The following is a 16,438-nucleotide window of genomic DNA, read 5'->3' on the forward strand; positions in this document are numbered from 1 at the left end:
GAGGCAAGAGATGTCACTTCAATTGTAACATTCACTCTCTTTTCCAGTGCCTAATATGGAATTTAACAGTTTCTCTCTGTAAGTGGCTCTAATATTGCCACATACATTGGGAAATTAGATTCTTAACAGAATTATTGGGTTTGGCCATATTTACAAAATTACCCATCTAAGTGAGAAAATCCTTAAGAGCGGTGCCTGAAGACAGAGGTTTCTTGGCTGAAGGCATTTCTATTTCTTTGCTTATAGTCACTAGTACTCTGTGAAGAATCATTTCTACACAACCCCATGCAAACTTCCCATTTCTTCCTAGAAACTTCCTTTCGGTGCTGAAGGAAGTAAGGGTGAACACTACCATCGGTTCCCTTTGGGGGCTCCTTCTGTCTTTCTGTTTGACCCTTAAACTGTGTTTCACCCTTATTGGAAGACCAAGATTGGCTCCAGCAAAGAACACTCTTTCCAGAGTAGCTAGATGAAGTGGTAGCAGTGCAGAGTAGCAATATCCTGAGAAACACACTCACTTTCTCTATTTCCACATTGCCTTGTTATTTTACAGGGGGATGAAGCAAGATATGTAAAGAATCACACAGCAGACGCAGTGGACTTGGCCCAGTGGTTAGGGCGTCCGTCTACCACATGGGAGGTCTGCAGTTCAAACCCCGGGCCTCCTTGACCCGTGTGGAGCTGGTCCATGCACAGTGCTGATGCGCGCAAGGAGTGCCCTGCCACACAGGGGTGTCCCCCGTAAGGAGAGCCGCCCAGTGTGAAAGAAAGTGCAGCCTGCCCAGGAATGGCGCTGCACACACGGAGAGCTGACATAACAAGATGATGCAATGAAAAGAAACACAAATCCCCATGCCGCTGACCACAACAGTAACAGACAAAGAAGACGCAGCAAATAGACACAGAGAACAGACAACTGGGGTGGGGGGTGGAGAGAAAGTAAATAAATAAATAAATCTTAAAAAAAAAAAAAGAATCACACAGCAGATAATTTCCTTGTATTTTGAGTTCTCTATTCATTGGGTTAGCCAAATTGAAAAGTACACCAAATCCTGTTCACAATTAAGGGGTTACGTGTAGCTTGAAGTAGTCAGTAGACTCCTGTTTTTAAAAAGTGCTGAACAAAGTTTTACTACAGTAACTCCATGCATATCAAGGAGTGCTAATGAGCACCTAGTGGGGCTCCCTATAGAGCATCTGTGGACCACAGTGATCCTGGAGGACAGCAGGAGTTTGTTCAATCTTTGTGCATATGTTCTTATTCTATATTTATCAATCTTTAAAAATGCATACAGGACATTTTTGTTACATGAATGCTATTTTCCCAGTTTTCTGCTGATGAAGATATACCTTTGCATAAAAAAAAGTCTAACTTCATTTGAGTTAAAAAATTTTTTTAAAAAGCCCACATTTATTATGATTTGTATAGCCACTTAAAAATAATGGTTAGTTGTTCCAGTTGAAGAGTTACTAGTTACTATGATAAGTCTACTAGACAAAATAAACTACATATTTTCAATTCAAAGCAATGCACTTCAAATCTGTAGTTTAATAAATCTGTGGTATATTCTCTAGTGAGCTGGAACATCCATTTTAATCCATAAGAAATTTTTCAACAATTTGGGGTTACAATACTACAACCAGACTATAAGTTAATAGACTTCTCAGATCAAGATCTTTACTTTGTTAATAAACAATATTTTCTTGAATTAGCAATATTGTACAAAGTACCACTCAGCAGGAAAAATATTTTTCTTCTGATGTCGTACTTAACGTTCTTTATTCTAAGAAATAAGCATTCTTATCCTAAGGAATTTTATGTATCTTCCCAGTAAGAAACCAGACTTGATCAGCAAGGCTTGTTATAGGGAATATTTAAAAAGATCAAACATTTTGCTGCATTTCATTTCCGCCCTTCCTCTCTCTCCTCCTTTCTTCCTTCTTTCCTTTCTTCCTTCCTTCTTCCCTTGTTTTCATGCTTCCTTCTGCCCTCCCATCTATTATCTTTCCTTTTTTTCTTTTGGAGTACCACAAGGAACAAAGAAATAAGAAAACAGGGGATATTATCTATGCTTTCCTAATGAGATGAATTATATAAAAATTCTTTCATCCGTCCATCCATCCATCCATCCATCCATCCATCCATCCATCCATCCATCCAACCATCCTCCATTTTATAAGGGGAGAAACTGAATTCTCTCCAGATAGGTATTTTTAATAATAATATATGTAAAGCCCATAAAAGTGGTATGTATTTCTATAAATACTACAGGTTTTCCAAAAGTTTGAGTCAAATAACTTTCTTTCCCACCCTGTCAGATGTACACAACGAACTTAATTTCTTTTTGGATTTATGCTTGGGTGAATCTCAATAATACTAAAATAAAAGAGCAGGAGGAACAAAATTGCTTAAACGTAGCGATATATTCATCTCTAAAGAGAATGTCAACTGGGTGATAAAGCATTCAGTAAAGACAGTATTATGGACAAGAGGAGAGGTACTTCACCTGGTGTTTGAAAATTAAGGCGCCTCAGTTCCACTGGATCTGTTGGATGGTGTGACGGAACCTCCTTACTATTCGGTATGCTGCTCTTTCTAGAGTCGGACTCTGCCCTTTTCCTGTAGGGATGAAATAAATGTTTAAAAATACAATGAAAACCAATTAAACAGACAAAAAGCAGAGAGTTCTCTGTCCCAGGTTTTCAGTTTTAAAACTTTTCAACTGGCTACCTTTGTGACCTGGTTCAGGTTGCTTTTCCCCTTTTGCCTACAGTATTTCTCATGTTTAAACTTTTAGTTAAGTGTATATTCTCTAAGTCCTCCTATAATTCTAGAATTAAATAATTAGTGATCCTACCTCTAGGGTTTAGGAGGGTGTTGATGAGACACACTCGGATCCTTATTTAGCAATCTTCTAGACTAGTTATATTTGTAGAGAACAGGGTAGGGTACCCCTAGTAGCCAATACAAAAACTGTTGTTACCATAGGGAAAAGCTCGAAGCTACTGGACCTTAAGCTCAACAGGTAAAATACCCCCTTGTCCCTTTGAAGAGTAAGTAACTTGTGGCTACCAGAGTAGATATGCATACAGTTAACCTATAAGGGAGATAAATACGGTAAGGGCATTCTCAAGATGCCAAGTCACCCCAATTCCCTTCTTTTCAAAGTTTAAGGACAGATAGTGTCGGCTGTTTATGGTGTTAATCTGACTATGATTTGTATTTCATTAATGAAAGTAAATCATGGAAAGGTCAGAGAAGAAGTAATTTCACATTAGTGGGTTGTCTCCTATTCCTGATGATCCTTCAAGGCATGTGAACTATTAACAGTGCCTGGTTATAAATGTGATTCTTCACACCATTTATTCTGTCTTTGTTTTAAAAGCTAACCACTTGCTTTATTAAATATCCTTGTTTAAACTGTCCCATTGTAATTTATAAAATGTGTAAGCAAGAAATGTCAGATTTGTTCCTAAGACTTCTTGATCCATTTTCGCAAACCAAATAAGTCCAAGAGTAGTAACTAATTATTTTCTTCCAGGTTGAATTACATTAAAAATCTGTTTAATAAATGGCAGCCATTTCAAATACTACTCTCAGCAGTCCTCATGCTGGAGTCATAATAGCATCTCACCTCTGCTCCAAACAAAGGTATTCTTGTCTGGGGAGAGAGGTACTGCAAAATATTCAGGATTCCTCCCTCCTTCTTTTCAATATGGCTTTTATGGTACAGTTCATTATAGTTGCTGTGGTAATAGGCTCTTATTCAGCGCTACCCAGGCCATTCCCCAGTTAGCCGGAGGGCTCCTGTTAAACGGCCTTTCTCTCCATATCTGCTAATTTGTGTAAAATACCACTAACCAGGGGATAAGGAAAAATTGATGCCAAGGGAAGGTGCATTTGATTTGCTCAAATGCAATGCCATTGGGAAAACATCCTCAGTGAAATGAATTTTCTTGGGTGAATCCTATTAGATGCCCTGCTTTTTCCATACTTTTGATTAACCTGTCTTAGGCTTTCCTGTTACTACTCAAGGGTGTCCGACAAGGCACAGCCTGAGGATAGAATGTACTGCCAGACCACACTACTTGTCAGAAGTGAGTGGTGAGTATGAGATGTGGCCAAAGAAACTGGCAGCTCCTGTTGTATGGAGTGGAAAAGGAGAGGGAAATGAAAAGGTGTGATGGAGGGCTGGTGAGAAGGAAGAGTAAGAGAGGCTTGGAAGATCATATGAAAGGAAAACATGATGAGTCTCAGAGAAGAAAATGTCACTGATGTGGACATTTGCCTCACAGCACCGAAAGATGGCCTTTACCAGGGAGGATACAAAATATAAATGGGCTAATGGAATGCCACTGAGTGCAGATAGCCAATCCATCCCATGGGGAACATATGGTTGGTATTCTCATTTGGGTTTTATTCTTTCAACATACAAGTTGGCATAGATACTTTTCTTTATTGATGTACCAGGGCTCAATGACTGAAACCTAGATTTTTCACTCTTCTCAAAGTGGTGCTACTGTCGTTTTGGCAAGATTATGGAAACTAGAAGTAGAAATATCTGCACAAGGAAACGATTTCACTTGTGCAGATTTTGTGGAACAACCTCCTTATCTTCTTTTTTTCTCTAAGGCTGGACTGAGTGCTGTTGAGCCAGAAAGATAGAAAACAATATTCTAGTAATCTATATTATTGGCTTTCTCCAGTATTATCTAAAGAAACTTAGCCCACTTCTCTGGGATCATAAAAGGTGGAAATCATTGCTTATTCCCAAACATGAGTCTCAGATAACCCAGAGAATGGGACTAAAAATGCAATTAATATTTGTAAGGAACTGGGGATGTGTGTCCTGGCATTTAATAATTAACTTCTCACTGTATATGTTCAAATGAAATGACCCTGAAGATGTCAGACTCCAAAAATCCTACCTGGCAGGACAAACAAGTTGTTTAAATGTTCTTTTGTCTAGTTGTTTTTTTTTTCTGTTTTTTTTTTTCTTTTTGAGGTACCAGGGCTGGGGATTGAACCTGGGATCTTGTATGTAGGAAGCCAGCGCCCTACCACTGAGCCACATCGGCTCCCCTGGGTTGGTATTTTCATTTGTTTGCCTGTTAATTTGTTTTTGTTCAGAAGGCACTGGAGACGGAACCCAGGACCTCCCACTGAGAAGCAGGTGCTCAATTGCTTGAGCCACATTTGCTTCTCTGCCTAGTTTGGTTTTGATGATCAGAACATGGATAATTCTGGTGGACCACCCTCTTATTCCACTATTTTTTTAAACTTCATTTTTAAAGGAGTTTTATATTACAGAAAAATTACATTAAAAATATAGGAGATTCCCAATACTCTCACATTTTTCCCTATTAATAACACCTTATATTAGTGGGTACCTTTATTACAACTGAGAACAAATACTGAAGCATTGCTACTACCATGGTCTATAGTTTACATTATGGTTTACACTGTGCACTGTACAATTTTATAGGTTTTGACAAAATGTACAATAGAATTTATCCATCAATGCAATATCATACAGAACAGTTTCAATGCCCTAAGACTGTCCTATGTTCCATCTACTCTTTCTACCCTCTCCTCTCGGAACCTCTGGTATTCACTATTTTCATATCAATGTTATAAGTATTTCTCTTCTCTTAGTACAATAATAATGTACTAATGTACTAATGTACTAATGCTTTGATCCATGGTTGCATTCCCTGCTTATAAACATCCTCAATCTTGAGGATTTGGGGATGATGATGCCTGCTCTGCTTCAGATTGAGAGGGGCCTTAGATCTAATACATTATTCCACTATTTTTAAACAACAGGATGCTAGAAAGGTTTTCTAACACAGAAATGATTTCTAAGATAGGGTCAGAAGATGAAGAATTTGGTTATTGCTAGTAATAATGATAAAACTGAATTTTAAAGTATTAAATTTAAAGAATTAAATATCATATAATGGTATAAATTAGGCCCCAGAGGGACTTAAGAGTGAACTTTTTCCTGATCAGTTTTTAGAGGTCTCATCATTCTCATTTTCAATTAGAAAAAATTCAAAGACTAGTGACGAGAAACGGATTGTGAATTTTGTGAAGTCGTTGTACTTTTTCCTATTAAGATTATGAGCCCTCATATAAGTTTGTTTCCCTCAGTGGGAAGTGTCAATCATGTGCAGGAGTTAAGTGGGTGAAATGGAACTGGAAGATCACATTGCATTTCAGAGCTGACAGAAACTGCTAATAGTAAACAACAGCAACAACATGTGGTTGTTTGGGATGTGGGGGACCTACAACAAAAATGCTATTAGCTATGGTGTAAGAGGTGTTTTATTTTCACCTATTCTCACCTCTCTCTCACCCAGAAGTAAAGCAGGCAGCAAGAACAAAAGGAGGTTGTGTGGAAGATGACATTGATTGAAACAAAGATGTTCAGATATATGGACACAGGTTTGTGAAAGAAAGATGTATTTGAAATCTCTGCTACAAATATTCAAATAAATCAGCAGACATTTCATGACTCTAACACCGTTAAGAATGTAATTCCAGCTCTGCCGCCACTGGTGTGTATCTCCTTATGTAAGTCAATTACAAACTTTCTTCTTAATTTCTTTATGTCTAAAATAGAGGCAGAGGATTAGAAGATGATGTTGAAGTTTTGACCCAACTCTATCATCTTAGAACAAGAAGGCAGTAATGTACTACATAGGACAGTGTTATAAAGGAAGGCAGATCTCTGAGTATAAGAAACCTTTTTTTTGGTCCAGAAAAACCCAGTTGGCAGGTGTTTATCAGCCTGGAGTAGTGACTCCAAAAAAGGTTCCTGTCACTGAGTGTGTGGCTTGCCAAATAGTGTTAAGTCATTTTAGAGAAAATAATGCAGCAGTGCTTCTTACATTAGAGTGGGAATCAGATTCATATGGGATGGCTTGTTAGCATACAGATTGCAGGGCTCACACCCAGAGTTTCTGATTAGTGGGTCTGGGGTGGGGCCCAATAATTTGTATTTCTAACCAGTTCCCAGGTGATGCTAATGCTGCTGCTACTCCAGGGATGACACATTGAACCATTGGGATATAACAATGGGAGGAAGGTAGGCTGGAAGGTCTTTAAGATCCTTTTCTTAGTTGATTAATTTTAATCCAGGATAATTTGTGTGTGTGTGTGTGTGTATGAGTTAGGAAGGTAGAAGGTTAGTTTGGACCATTCGTTCAATAATCACTCAATACATTTTAGCTCTTATTATTATTTATTGTTTTTGTTACTGGTATTATTATCCAGGGCTAGTAGACATAGTTTGAATTATATAAGAGTTTTCACTAAGGTATTGCCATCAATATTTGTAGGGTGTGAGTGACAACATTCCTGTATTGAGAATTGCCCTGAGATCAAACTTAGAAACAGATCTTCAGTAAAAACAAACAAAACAGACAAAAAGGCTCATGGGACACCTCACAAAACTGCTTTACATATATATTAACACATATAGATGCTCACTTAACCCTAACCACATAGAAGAGTCATAGACTACTTTTACTGGTTTCTAAATTTGGTTCTAAAAATTGCTTTTTTTCTACTTATGTAGGCAAATTAACCCTAACCATATAGAAAACTCAGAGACTAATTTTACTGGTTTCTAAATTTGGTTTTAAAAAATACTTTGTTTTTTTTTCTACTTATATAGGCAAAATAAAATATTTATTTCCTACAGAATCATTTTAAAAACAAAATTACTTTATATATTTAGGCTTTGTCCATCTTATCTTTTATATGCAGCCCCACCCTTATCCTCCCCGCCCCCAATACTTCCAATGTCTATCAGTATCTTTTCTTTTCTTACTAAGCATTGAAGAGGTTTATTCTCTATTCCTCACCTGTCAGGTTTACTGCTCCATTTTAATGCAGCAAAAAGGGAAAAAGAAAGGCTAAATGTTAGTTGGCCAATGGCAACAAGTGTAACCATGACAACCAGGATTTAAGAAATTGCGCTCATAAGGAAGGACACGCAACTGACACATAGTAGGAAACGGCAGTATATCAAACTATTTAAAGGCTTCTAATCATGAAGAGGAGGACAGGAGGTACATTGCTGAATAATCCATATTATGCATTAATGTTAAATTCACTTTTATCCATCACCTACAAAATAATGCCATGATTAATTTTATACCAGGAGGTGTTTGATGTCAGAAATATAATTTGAGTTTTATAAAACATGCCATGAAAAAACTACTAATGTATTTAATGGGAATGTAACATTATTGGATATAAGAAATTTGTTCATTTAAAATATAAAGTTTTCAGTTAAGAGGTACATTATTCCTTTAATGATATAAAATATCTTCCAATTTCATTGAACTGCACAAAAAGTGTGCACAATTGCATAACATACTACCAGCTAATAAAGTGGCAAAATGGTTTCTTCAAACACCTCTTGACAGGCAAAGTATTCATAAATCTCTTTTCCAATAAAGGATTAAATACATTTTTAGTTTCGAAAAATATAATACTCATCATAATAAATCTAGAGATCATGGCCCATCTATATTGGAGGGCTAATCCGGAAAAGCATTTTATTACCAGCCATTGACATGACAGATATTTTCCTGGTAAAAGAGGTGGTTGCTGCTGTGAGCATATCTAGCTCATGCGATAATAGTAGATTGTTTAAATAACCATATTCTTTATGCAGAGCATAATGTTTTCTGAAACAAATTCATCTAATTCGCTTTGAGGTAAACTGCAAATTAATTGGTAAGTTCTCAATTTCCAAAATAAAGATACTAAGTCTTTCATATTGCCAATGAAATATCTGCACATGTTGTTGAAGTATCTGGTTCTATAAAATAATCCAGTCCACCTCTTTTCCAGAAATACAAAATCCACATTTAAATTGTACAAATATACACATACAAAGTGAATGATGAAAATGATATCAAACACATGAGTTCATTCTTTTCATCCCTATTGTTAAAATGATTTGCCTAGTGTACCAGGCTTAAAACAATTCCTCTGTATATGGTGTTAATCTGCTGATTTTTATCAATGGGACTAGCAGTGAGTCTGTTGTAGGAAAATCTATTCCTTTAGATGGAAGAGAACAACTTAATGAATTATTGATTGTGTGTGTACTGACAGGCTCTCTGAGTATTTGGAACAGTGAATGCATAGTCAGTGTGTTATTTACTCCCTCTTCCACAGAAATGTCAGCCTCGCCACATACATGCATATACACCTGGCATCACTATTAAAGTCTCAAGGCTTTGGGAAGTGTGAAATTAAATAACAGGTCTAAGGTTTTAACTAGAGCTTCTCCAGTCAAGATGAAGGTGATACTAAGTGATGGAGTAAACAAGTGAAGTAATCAGGTTTGTTTGATAGTTTTGATTTGTATAAAGTCAATTGTTCACTACTTTTCTTTGCCAGGTACTCTACTAGGCACAAAGGGACAGAATGAAGAATAAGACAGAGTCCTTGAACTACAATTTAGTGGGGGCAAATAGGCAGGAAAATGGGTAATGGAGCAGGTTCTATAATAAAGATAAGTACAAAGTACTCTGAGAGCACATTAAAGGGGACACTACGGCAAGTGTGGACTGGTAGAGAGAATGGGGGAGGTGAGGAGGAGGCATCTGGAAGGGCTTTCTTTAGTGCATCTTAGCTTACTTCTAAAGGATGACTTAGAGTTGGCCACATTGAAAGGAGTGGCAGGGGAGGCAGAGGGAAAGCATTCCAGGCTCAGGGAAGGGCTACTCAAAGGGCAGATGGCAGAAACGGCCTTATCCAGGGTGGCTGGGCAGGGGCAGGCATCTCTTAACAGCCGCCTAAAATATCCTGGACTATAATTCTTTCTTTGATGATAGTTTAAAGATAATGTAGGGTTGATATAAAAAGAGACGATTAAAGCGGCAAAGCCTGTAGGGAGCCAGCATTCCAGTTGGGAAGCCTCAGAAAACCTGAAGCCTGTTTTTAACACCTCCACCTCCTGGCCTTTGCAGATAAGAGTCTTGGGGTAGGGTTGGAAATTATTTACTCTCTCCTCAGTGTCAATTTAGAGTAAACTAGTGCCATCCAAGGATAAAAATTTTGTCCAGGCCTTCTCTAACCTCTTAAACCACTTAAAAATTTTTTAAAATTTTAAAATAGGACATGAGTAAACAAACGCTGCTCACCCATCTTGCAGTCCTTTCCCATAGAGTTGGGAAAACATTTTATTTTAAAATCTTTATTTTCTATACAAGAAATTCCTGGACAATTCTAGAACAAATGACTGAAAAGCCTTACATATGTAAGAGACATACAGGGCCGGTGAATATCTAAGAACCCTCAAACACTTTACAGAAAAGGGGTTGTGTGGGTGGATAAAGGGCAGCCTGGAGCCATATTAAAAACAAACAAATACACAAACAGAGGAAGCTGAAGTATAGTAATACTAGCTTTATTGTTTTTTAATCCTTCCTGATTATAGGACATTATTATTAAAAAGGTTTAATCATCTAGTCCACATCCTAATTTTATAAATGAGGAAACTGAAGCCTGAGGATTGTCATGACTGTCCACCCTATATAGCCAGCCAGTCACAGAGCTGGAATCTGAACTCATGTTTTCTGACTAGTCCACTATTTTCTAAACCTTTTAACCACCTTATTTCTGTTAATTTAAAATTTTATATCATTCCACCTGTCATATACAGAGTACAGCATTCAAAAAAATAAACATAGTGCAAGATATTCTGTAACACCAAAGACCCACCAAACATAATTTAATTTTCTGATTTAGAAAGTAGTGCCTTACAAATCCTCAGTGATACATTTTGCCATTGATTATCCTTGTATTGTAAATACACAAATTATTAGATTAGAAAATTCACATGAATAGAATAAGAGACTGTACAACTTCCACCTTGATGTTTTTAATAGAAATAAGTTTCAAGGTCTCCTTAGGCACCTGGATAAAATATCCTTCTTCACATGGACAGACCATTCATCCACAGCTATACCTAACTACACCTTTACTTCTAACACAAGCATCCTGTAAACAGGTGAATATGATAAAGGGGGTTACAAAAAAAAATGACCAAATGATATTTTACACTCATTCTCTACTCAAAGCATTATTTGCTTACATTAAGTGAAATACTTTAATAATTAATGATGATAATAAATTCAACTCCCAGTTATTATCAGCAACCTGTATATAAAATGAGGGGCAACTAAGAAGAGGGATAAAGTATTTATTATATAATTAATTTTGCTCAGAATCTGAGCTATAAAAGACACTATTCTTTGGGTACTGAAGATTTCTTCTTGAACAGTCTCCTGATAATCAAGAAGGACATTGTTGGGTCTACTTGAATTTCAAGTCAGGAATGTTCTTTACCGCTGAAGCAAGCACTTCTATTTCAGAAACGCTTCATGGGCCTTCAGATGGTTAGCTAAATATACTTAGCATTCGAGGATGTGTGCATTTTCCAACAATTGCATTAGACGATACTTACACATGCACACACTAAAATGCAACTCTATTTTAACAGAGTCGTAAAACCTTCAAACACGATTCCTCTTTTTGCAGGATTAGGCAAAATTCTAACCAAGTTATAATTTTGAGTTATATCACACATTCAGATGAAGAAGAGAAACCTTTTAATTATGAATCTTTAAAAATTTTACAATGCTATAATCCTATTTATTAACATTTACGTAACATTCACATATGCTGTGCTCATCTCTGTTAAATGGCCTAACTTAATGATAACCAGATATATCAAAATGAAGCCCAACTTAAAAAAGAAAGCAGACATTTTGTCCACTGTGAATAATCACAAAACATCATGTGACATATTCCGGAAATGCAACTGTCAGCAAGCACTGGTTTTGGGATCTGAATCTCACAAGTAGGACATGGCCATCTGAATAAATGTTTCCAGAAATCAATTCAACTTCTACTTTTTCTCTTTTATTATTGTATTCTCTTCTGGATATAACTGCAGCACAGGAACAGAAAGGGCACCAGCTCCTGCTTGGACTCAAATAGGATCCATTATTATTCTGGGGCATGTGGGTACTTCAAGCTTCCAGCCCTTAACTTTTACATAAGAGAGAGGCAATAAAATACGATAGGCTCCTTAGGACACCCACTGATAAAGGCTTGGGATTGGAAGGTTGAAACCATCAAGTAAAAGGAGGCTTTGGCATGCAGCCACTTGCTTTTCAGCTATTTTATGGCATAGATAATTGAGTGATGGCAGTGATTGGGAAAGGAATAATGATGGATATATTACTTTCATTCTTTCTAGCTCCAAAGGAGGCAATTTAATGGATTATGGTTCTGAACTTCTTTGTCTTTTTTCCTCTCAACCTACTCCTACACAGTGGAATAAAATGAAATACAGTCTTACAGGAGGATGTTTTCAAAGAGAAAGTGTTTTTGAAGGATATATAGTTAAGAGACAAGATAATTTATAAAATGGGCTATTTAACGACTATAAGAAGAACATATTTAACAAGGGAATAGGGACAGATAGAATTACTATAAACCTAATGGAGAGGCTACATGGATAGGAAAAGGAAATATTCAAAATCAGATAATCAGATTAAGCATGGAAGGAGAATCAAAATGAAGATACTCTCACCTGATTCTGAAAGCCAAGGAAATGGAGAGATAGAAATAGAGACAGAAGGTGTATACATGTAGTTGGGGGGGGGGGGGAGTTATCTTGCAGTAGATGAAAGATATCATTTTTTAGTAGCATTCTGAAAGACATCACACTTTGTTGCAATTAAAGTTTTATGGAAATAAAATTTGGATTAGAATAAAAGAAAAGTTGATATAAATGAAAATATTCAGGATTCAGTCATTTTTAAAGTATAAGAGTATTATATAATACTTTTATAATTTTATATCTTTATATTTTTATAATTACATTGTTTAAGTCAGAAAGGATTTAGCAGAATTATTAATGTCCTCTATCCAACTAACTGGGCAGGGACTACAAAAACGAATCTTGCTTATATATGATGGAGACAGAAATAGGATTGAAAAAGAGCAGAAGATATTCACCAAATGCAATGACTGTGCCACGATGATGAAAGAGGTTGTTGATGTGGCGGAGTAGGGTGAGGGGGGTGGGGGCTATATGGGGACCTCATATTTTTTTATTGTAACATTAAAAAAAACAGCAGAAGAGATAATAAAAAATAATTTAAAAAGTGCAAAGAAAAAAAAAGAGCAGAAGATAAAATAAATGAGTAGGTATCAGTCATCTTATTTGCATCCTACCAGTTAGTAGACAGATACTAAGACAGATTGATACTTAGAAATAGAAAGACTAAAGTCTTTTTTTTTTTTTTTTTAAGAGGGAAAAATCCCTTCTTGGACAAAGATGAGAACTCACTAATGAAAATGTGGAATAAGGGTTAGAAGAAAAGTGGGAAAGGAGATAGGTCATTCTTCTCCTCTTAATTTTTTTTTTCCTTTACTTAATCCTCAACTTTAATCCACTTTTGCTAAATTCTGAGAAATAGCTAAAGGGAAAAACTATGAAATGGACATAAATGTTCAAATTTGCAATCGTGGTTCAAAAACCTTGTGGAAATTGAGCAATTGATCATCTAAAATAATCAGTGAGAGCTTTTGTGGAAATTATCTGCTAATGTCTCAAATGTTACAATACTTACACTGCACACAGCAACTCAGAACAGGATGTAGGCTAGGATCCATGCATTTTGGACAACAAAATCTATACCACATATTGCATGACATTTTAAATAGCATGGCCTTTATATTTTGTTTCCAACTCTAATGGAAACACATGATTCGAACGTTTATTGGGAATACATTAAAACATTTCTACCAAAATCAACCACATAATGACCATAAAGTAATGATCAATTCATCAAGAAGAAGGCAACCCCCAGGGCTTCAACAGAAATCTTGGGCAAACCTACCTTTTATATAGAAGAATAGCTATGACAATGCAGATGATAAAGACCACTGCAAGGACAGGGCCTACAACCCAGATCAATCCTTCTTCTTCATCTGTGATTGGCTGTGGATCCAGATCCATTGACACAACGGGGTCGGAGTAGGGGCTGGTTGCATACATCTTCTGAGGAAAACCAGATTCTATTTTAGTTTTAACATAATGATCTTCTGAAAATGTGTCTTTAGCATCAGAAGAAGCAAAGATATAGGACATAGTGGATTTGATTGAATGTGTGAAGCAATGTTAGTAAGAAAGAGAGGGGAGAGAGAGCGTGTGTGCACAAGAAAGCAAAGGAAGAAGGAAGGTCAAAAAGAAGAAAGCAGGAAAGAAGAAAAAAATGGCAATCTCCAAGTTTCTTTATAGAGCAAAGTATTTTGTAATGAAATCATTTTTTGCTGGTAGAAATTACTTCTTAAATACTTTTAAATTGGGATCTATATAGGGTACATTAAATGACCTTAAAAACTATAAAGTATCAGTAATTACCCATTCACAGAATGTTCAACAAGTATTTACATTGTACCAATGTGTTAGGTGCTTTGTGAGAATCAAGAAGACTATTAGTTAGGATTCCAGATCTTCAAGGCATTATCACTCAATTAGGGAGACCAAAGTAATAAAGTAAACATTTAGAAAGTAAAATAAGTCAATATTTAATTAAATGTTAAAGCAAGTAAGTAATTCTTAGTACTATACTTTAATAAGGAAACTGAGACCACACAATGGACAAATAAAGTCTATAATTTCAAAAAAGAAAATTCAATGTTCAAAATGTCAATGCAAGATGTATGCAATTGATGATATGGCCTTCTACAACATAGAACTGTAGAACTTAAAAGGATTTCATATTTCCTATTTAATTTTATCACAGTTACTGCTCAGAAGTTGATACGCTTATATGATAGAACATATACTTTCAAAAACATAGGTCAAAGGGATGGCTGAATGATAGGCATTTTTGTTTCCATCGCATCCTATTTTGTTCTGTCCTGTTTCAGTCCATCTTTTAACTCTGCTCCATATGAAAGTCCTATCTTCCTTTTACTTCTCAACCCTAATAGAGTACCTGGCCTCCTCTATCACTCACTCTTCAGGCTTTTCTCACTCTGACACTACAACAGGTCCTAGTCTCTCATTTGCCAAATCTAATTGGCTTTTTCAGTCTTTACCCTTCCAGATATCTTTCCAGATTTGCCATGGTTGACCAAGCCTTCCTTAAAACTCCCTTCTCTGGCTTTGCTAATTCTGTACTCAATTGGTCCCTTCCTAATCTTTCCAACTGTTCATGCCCTGTTGAGTTAATGGCCTACAAATCCATCCTATGGGCCAGCTTTCTTAAGCACTGTTTTCAGCTAGCTTCTCTTTTTTTCCCTTTTCTGGCAACCATACCACCAGTTTAAACTACTAACCTCCACGGAGATTAGTTCTTTATTTATGTCCCTTAACCCAGAAACTCTATCAAATCCCAGACCTCCATTCTCAATTGTTTCTGGAGGTTCCTACATATATCCTCAAATTAAGAATTGCATGTTATTTCCCTGCTATTTGGATTCATTTTTCTCCTGACTTCCCATTTTCTCTCTCTTTCTAATATCTAGAAATTAAAGTTACCTGATTTTACTTTATCAATAACCCTCAAGTCCATCTGCTCTCTTTCCAGTCTCACGGGTACCACTTTATTCAGGACCTCATTCACAATCACTAAAACTATTCAAAGAGTTTCTTCCTTCCCATAATAGTATATACTGCTACTAGAATTATTGCCCAAACCTTCAGGAGCCTCTCCAGTGTTTCCCAAATAAAACCTAGACGCATGGTGCTCAAAGGCCTTCACGGTTTTGTATTAAACTTCTTTACCACATACAACATATTCTATCACAGTGAAGTTTTGCTACTATCCCTCAAATACTCTATTCTTTCTCTTTAACTCTCTCCCCAAGTTCTACAACATTTAGCTCCTGAAATCCAACTAATCTCCAAGGCCAACTTAAATACTGCCTCCACTGAGGCTACCTCTTCTTAACTTAATCAGTCATGCCAAGAAATATATGGAAAAGGGATCAATTAAATTTTTAAAAATAGTCCTTCATTCCATTTTGCATGGCACTCACCAAATCCTAGTTTGTTTTTTATTTGTGCATGTCTTATTTTCTTTGATAAGATTAGAGATTCCTTGCCCTGGAAAGAGATTAATTGGACTATGCAGATTTTCAAATGCCTCAAAAGAAGATGAAAACTCAGTATATTTCCAAGCTTTTCAAAAGTAACTAACCAAAAAAAAAAAAAAGAAAGGATATATATGATGTAAGGATATACAAATGGCTTGGAAAATGAACAAACTACATATACATATATATAGAGAGAAACTTGGTTCTCTATATAAGCACAATTGCTTGTTTTGGTTTATACTTTCCTCCCTCTCCTTTTGTAGGTCAAACTCAAATTTTTTTGGTGGA

At 36.3% G+C, this 16,438-nt stretch overlaps 1 protein-coding gene across 16 annotated transcripts in view; it reads right to left on the minus strand.

Annotated features, from left to right (window-relative positions):
• PTPRD (protein tyrosine phosphatase receptor type D) overlaps positions 1–16,438 on the minus strand; it is a 537,728-nt gene that overhangs the window by 113,459 nt on the left and 407,831 nt on the right. For 11 of the 16 annotated variants that reach the window (XM_058301839.2, XM_058301846.2, XM_012519131.4 and 8 more), the window contains 2 exons: positions 13,945–14,105; positions 2,508–2,620 (listed from right to left, as the gene is read on the minus strand). In XM_058301839.2, the coding sequence (XP_058157822.1) occupies positions 2,508–2,620; positions 13,945–14,105 (274 nt within the window). The remainder of the gene's footprint in view (positions 1–2,507; positions 2,621–13,944; positions 14,106–16,438) is intronic. The other 5 variants (XM_071216733.1, XM_071216729.1, XM_071216728.1 and 2 more) reach the window with 1 other exon arrangement.

Source organism: Dasypus novemcinctus, chromosome 8 (assembly GCF_030445035.2).
Source record: "Dasypus novemcinctus isolate mDasNov1 chromosome 8, mDasNov1.1.hap2, whole genome shotgun sequence".
NCBI classification, from domain to species: Eukaryota; Metazoa; Chordata; class Mammalia; order Cingulata; family Dasypodidae; genus Dasypus; species Dasypus novemcinctus.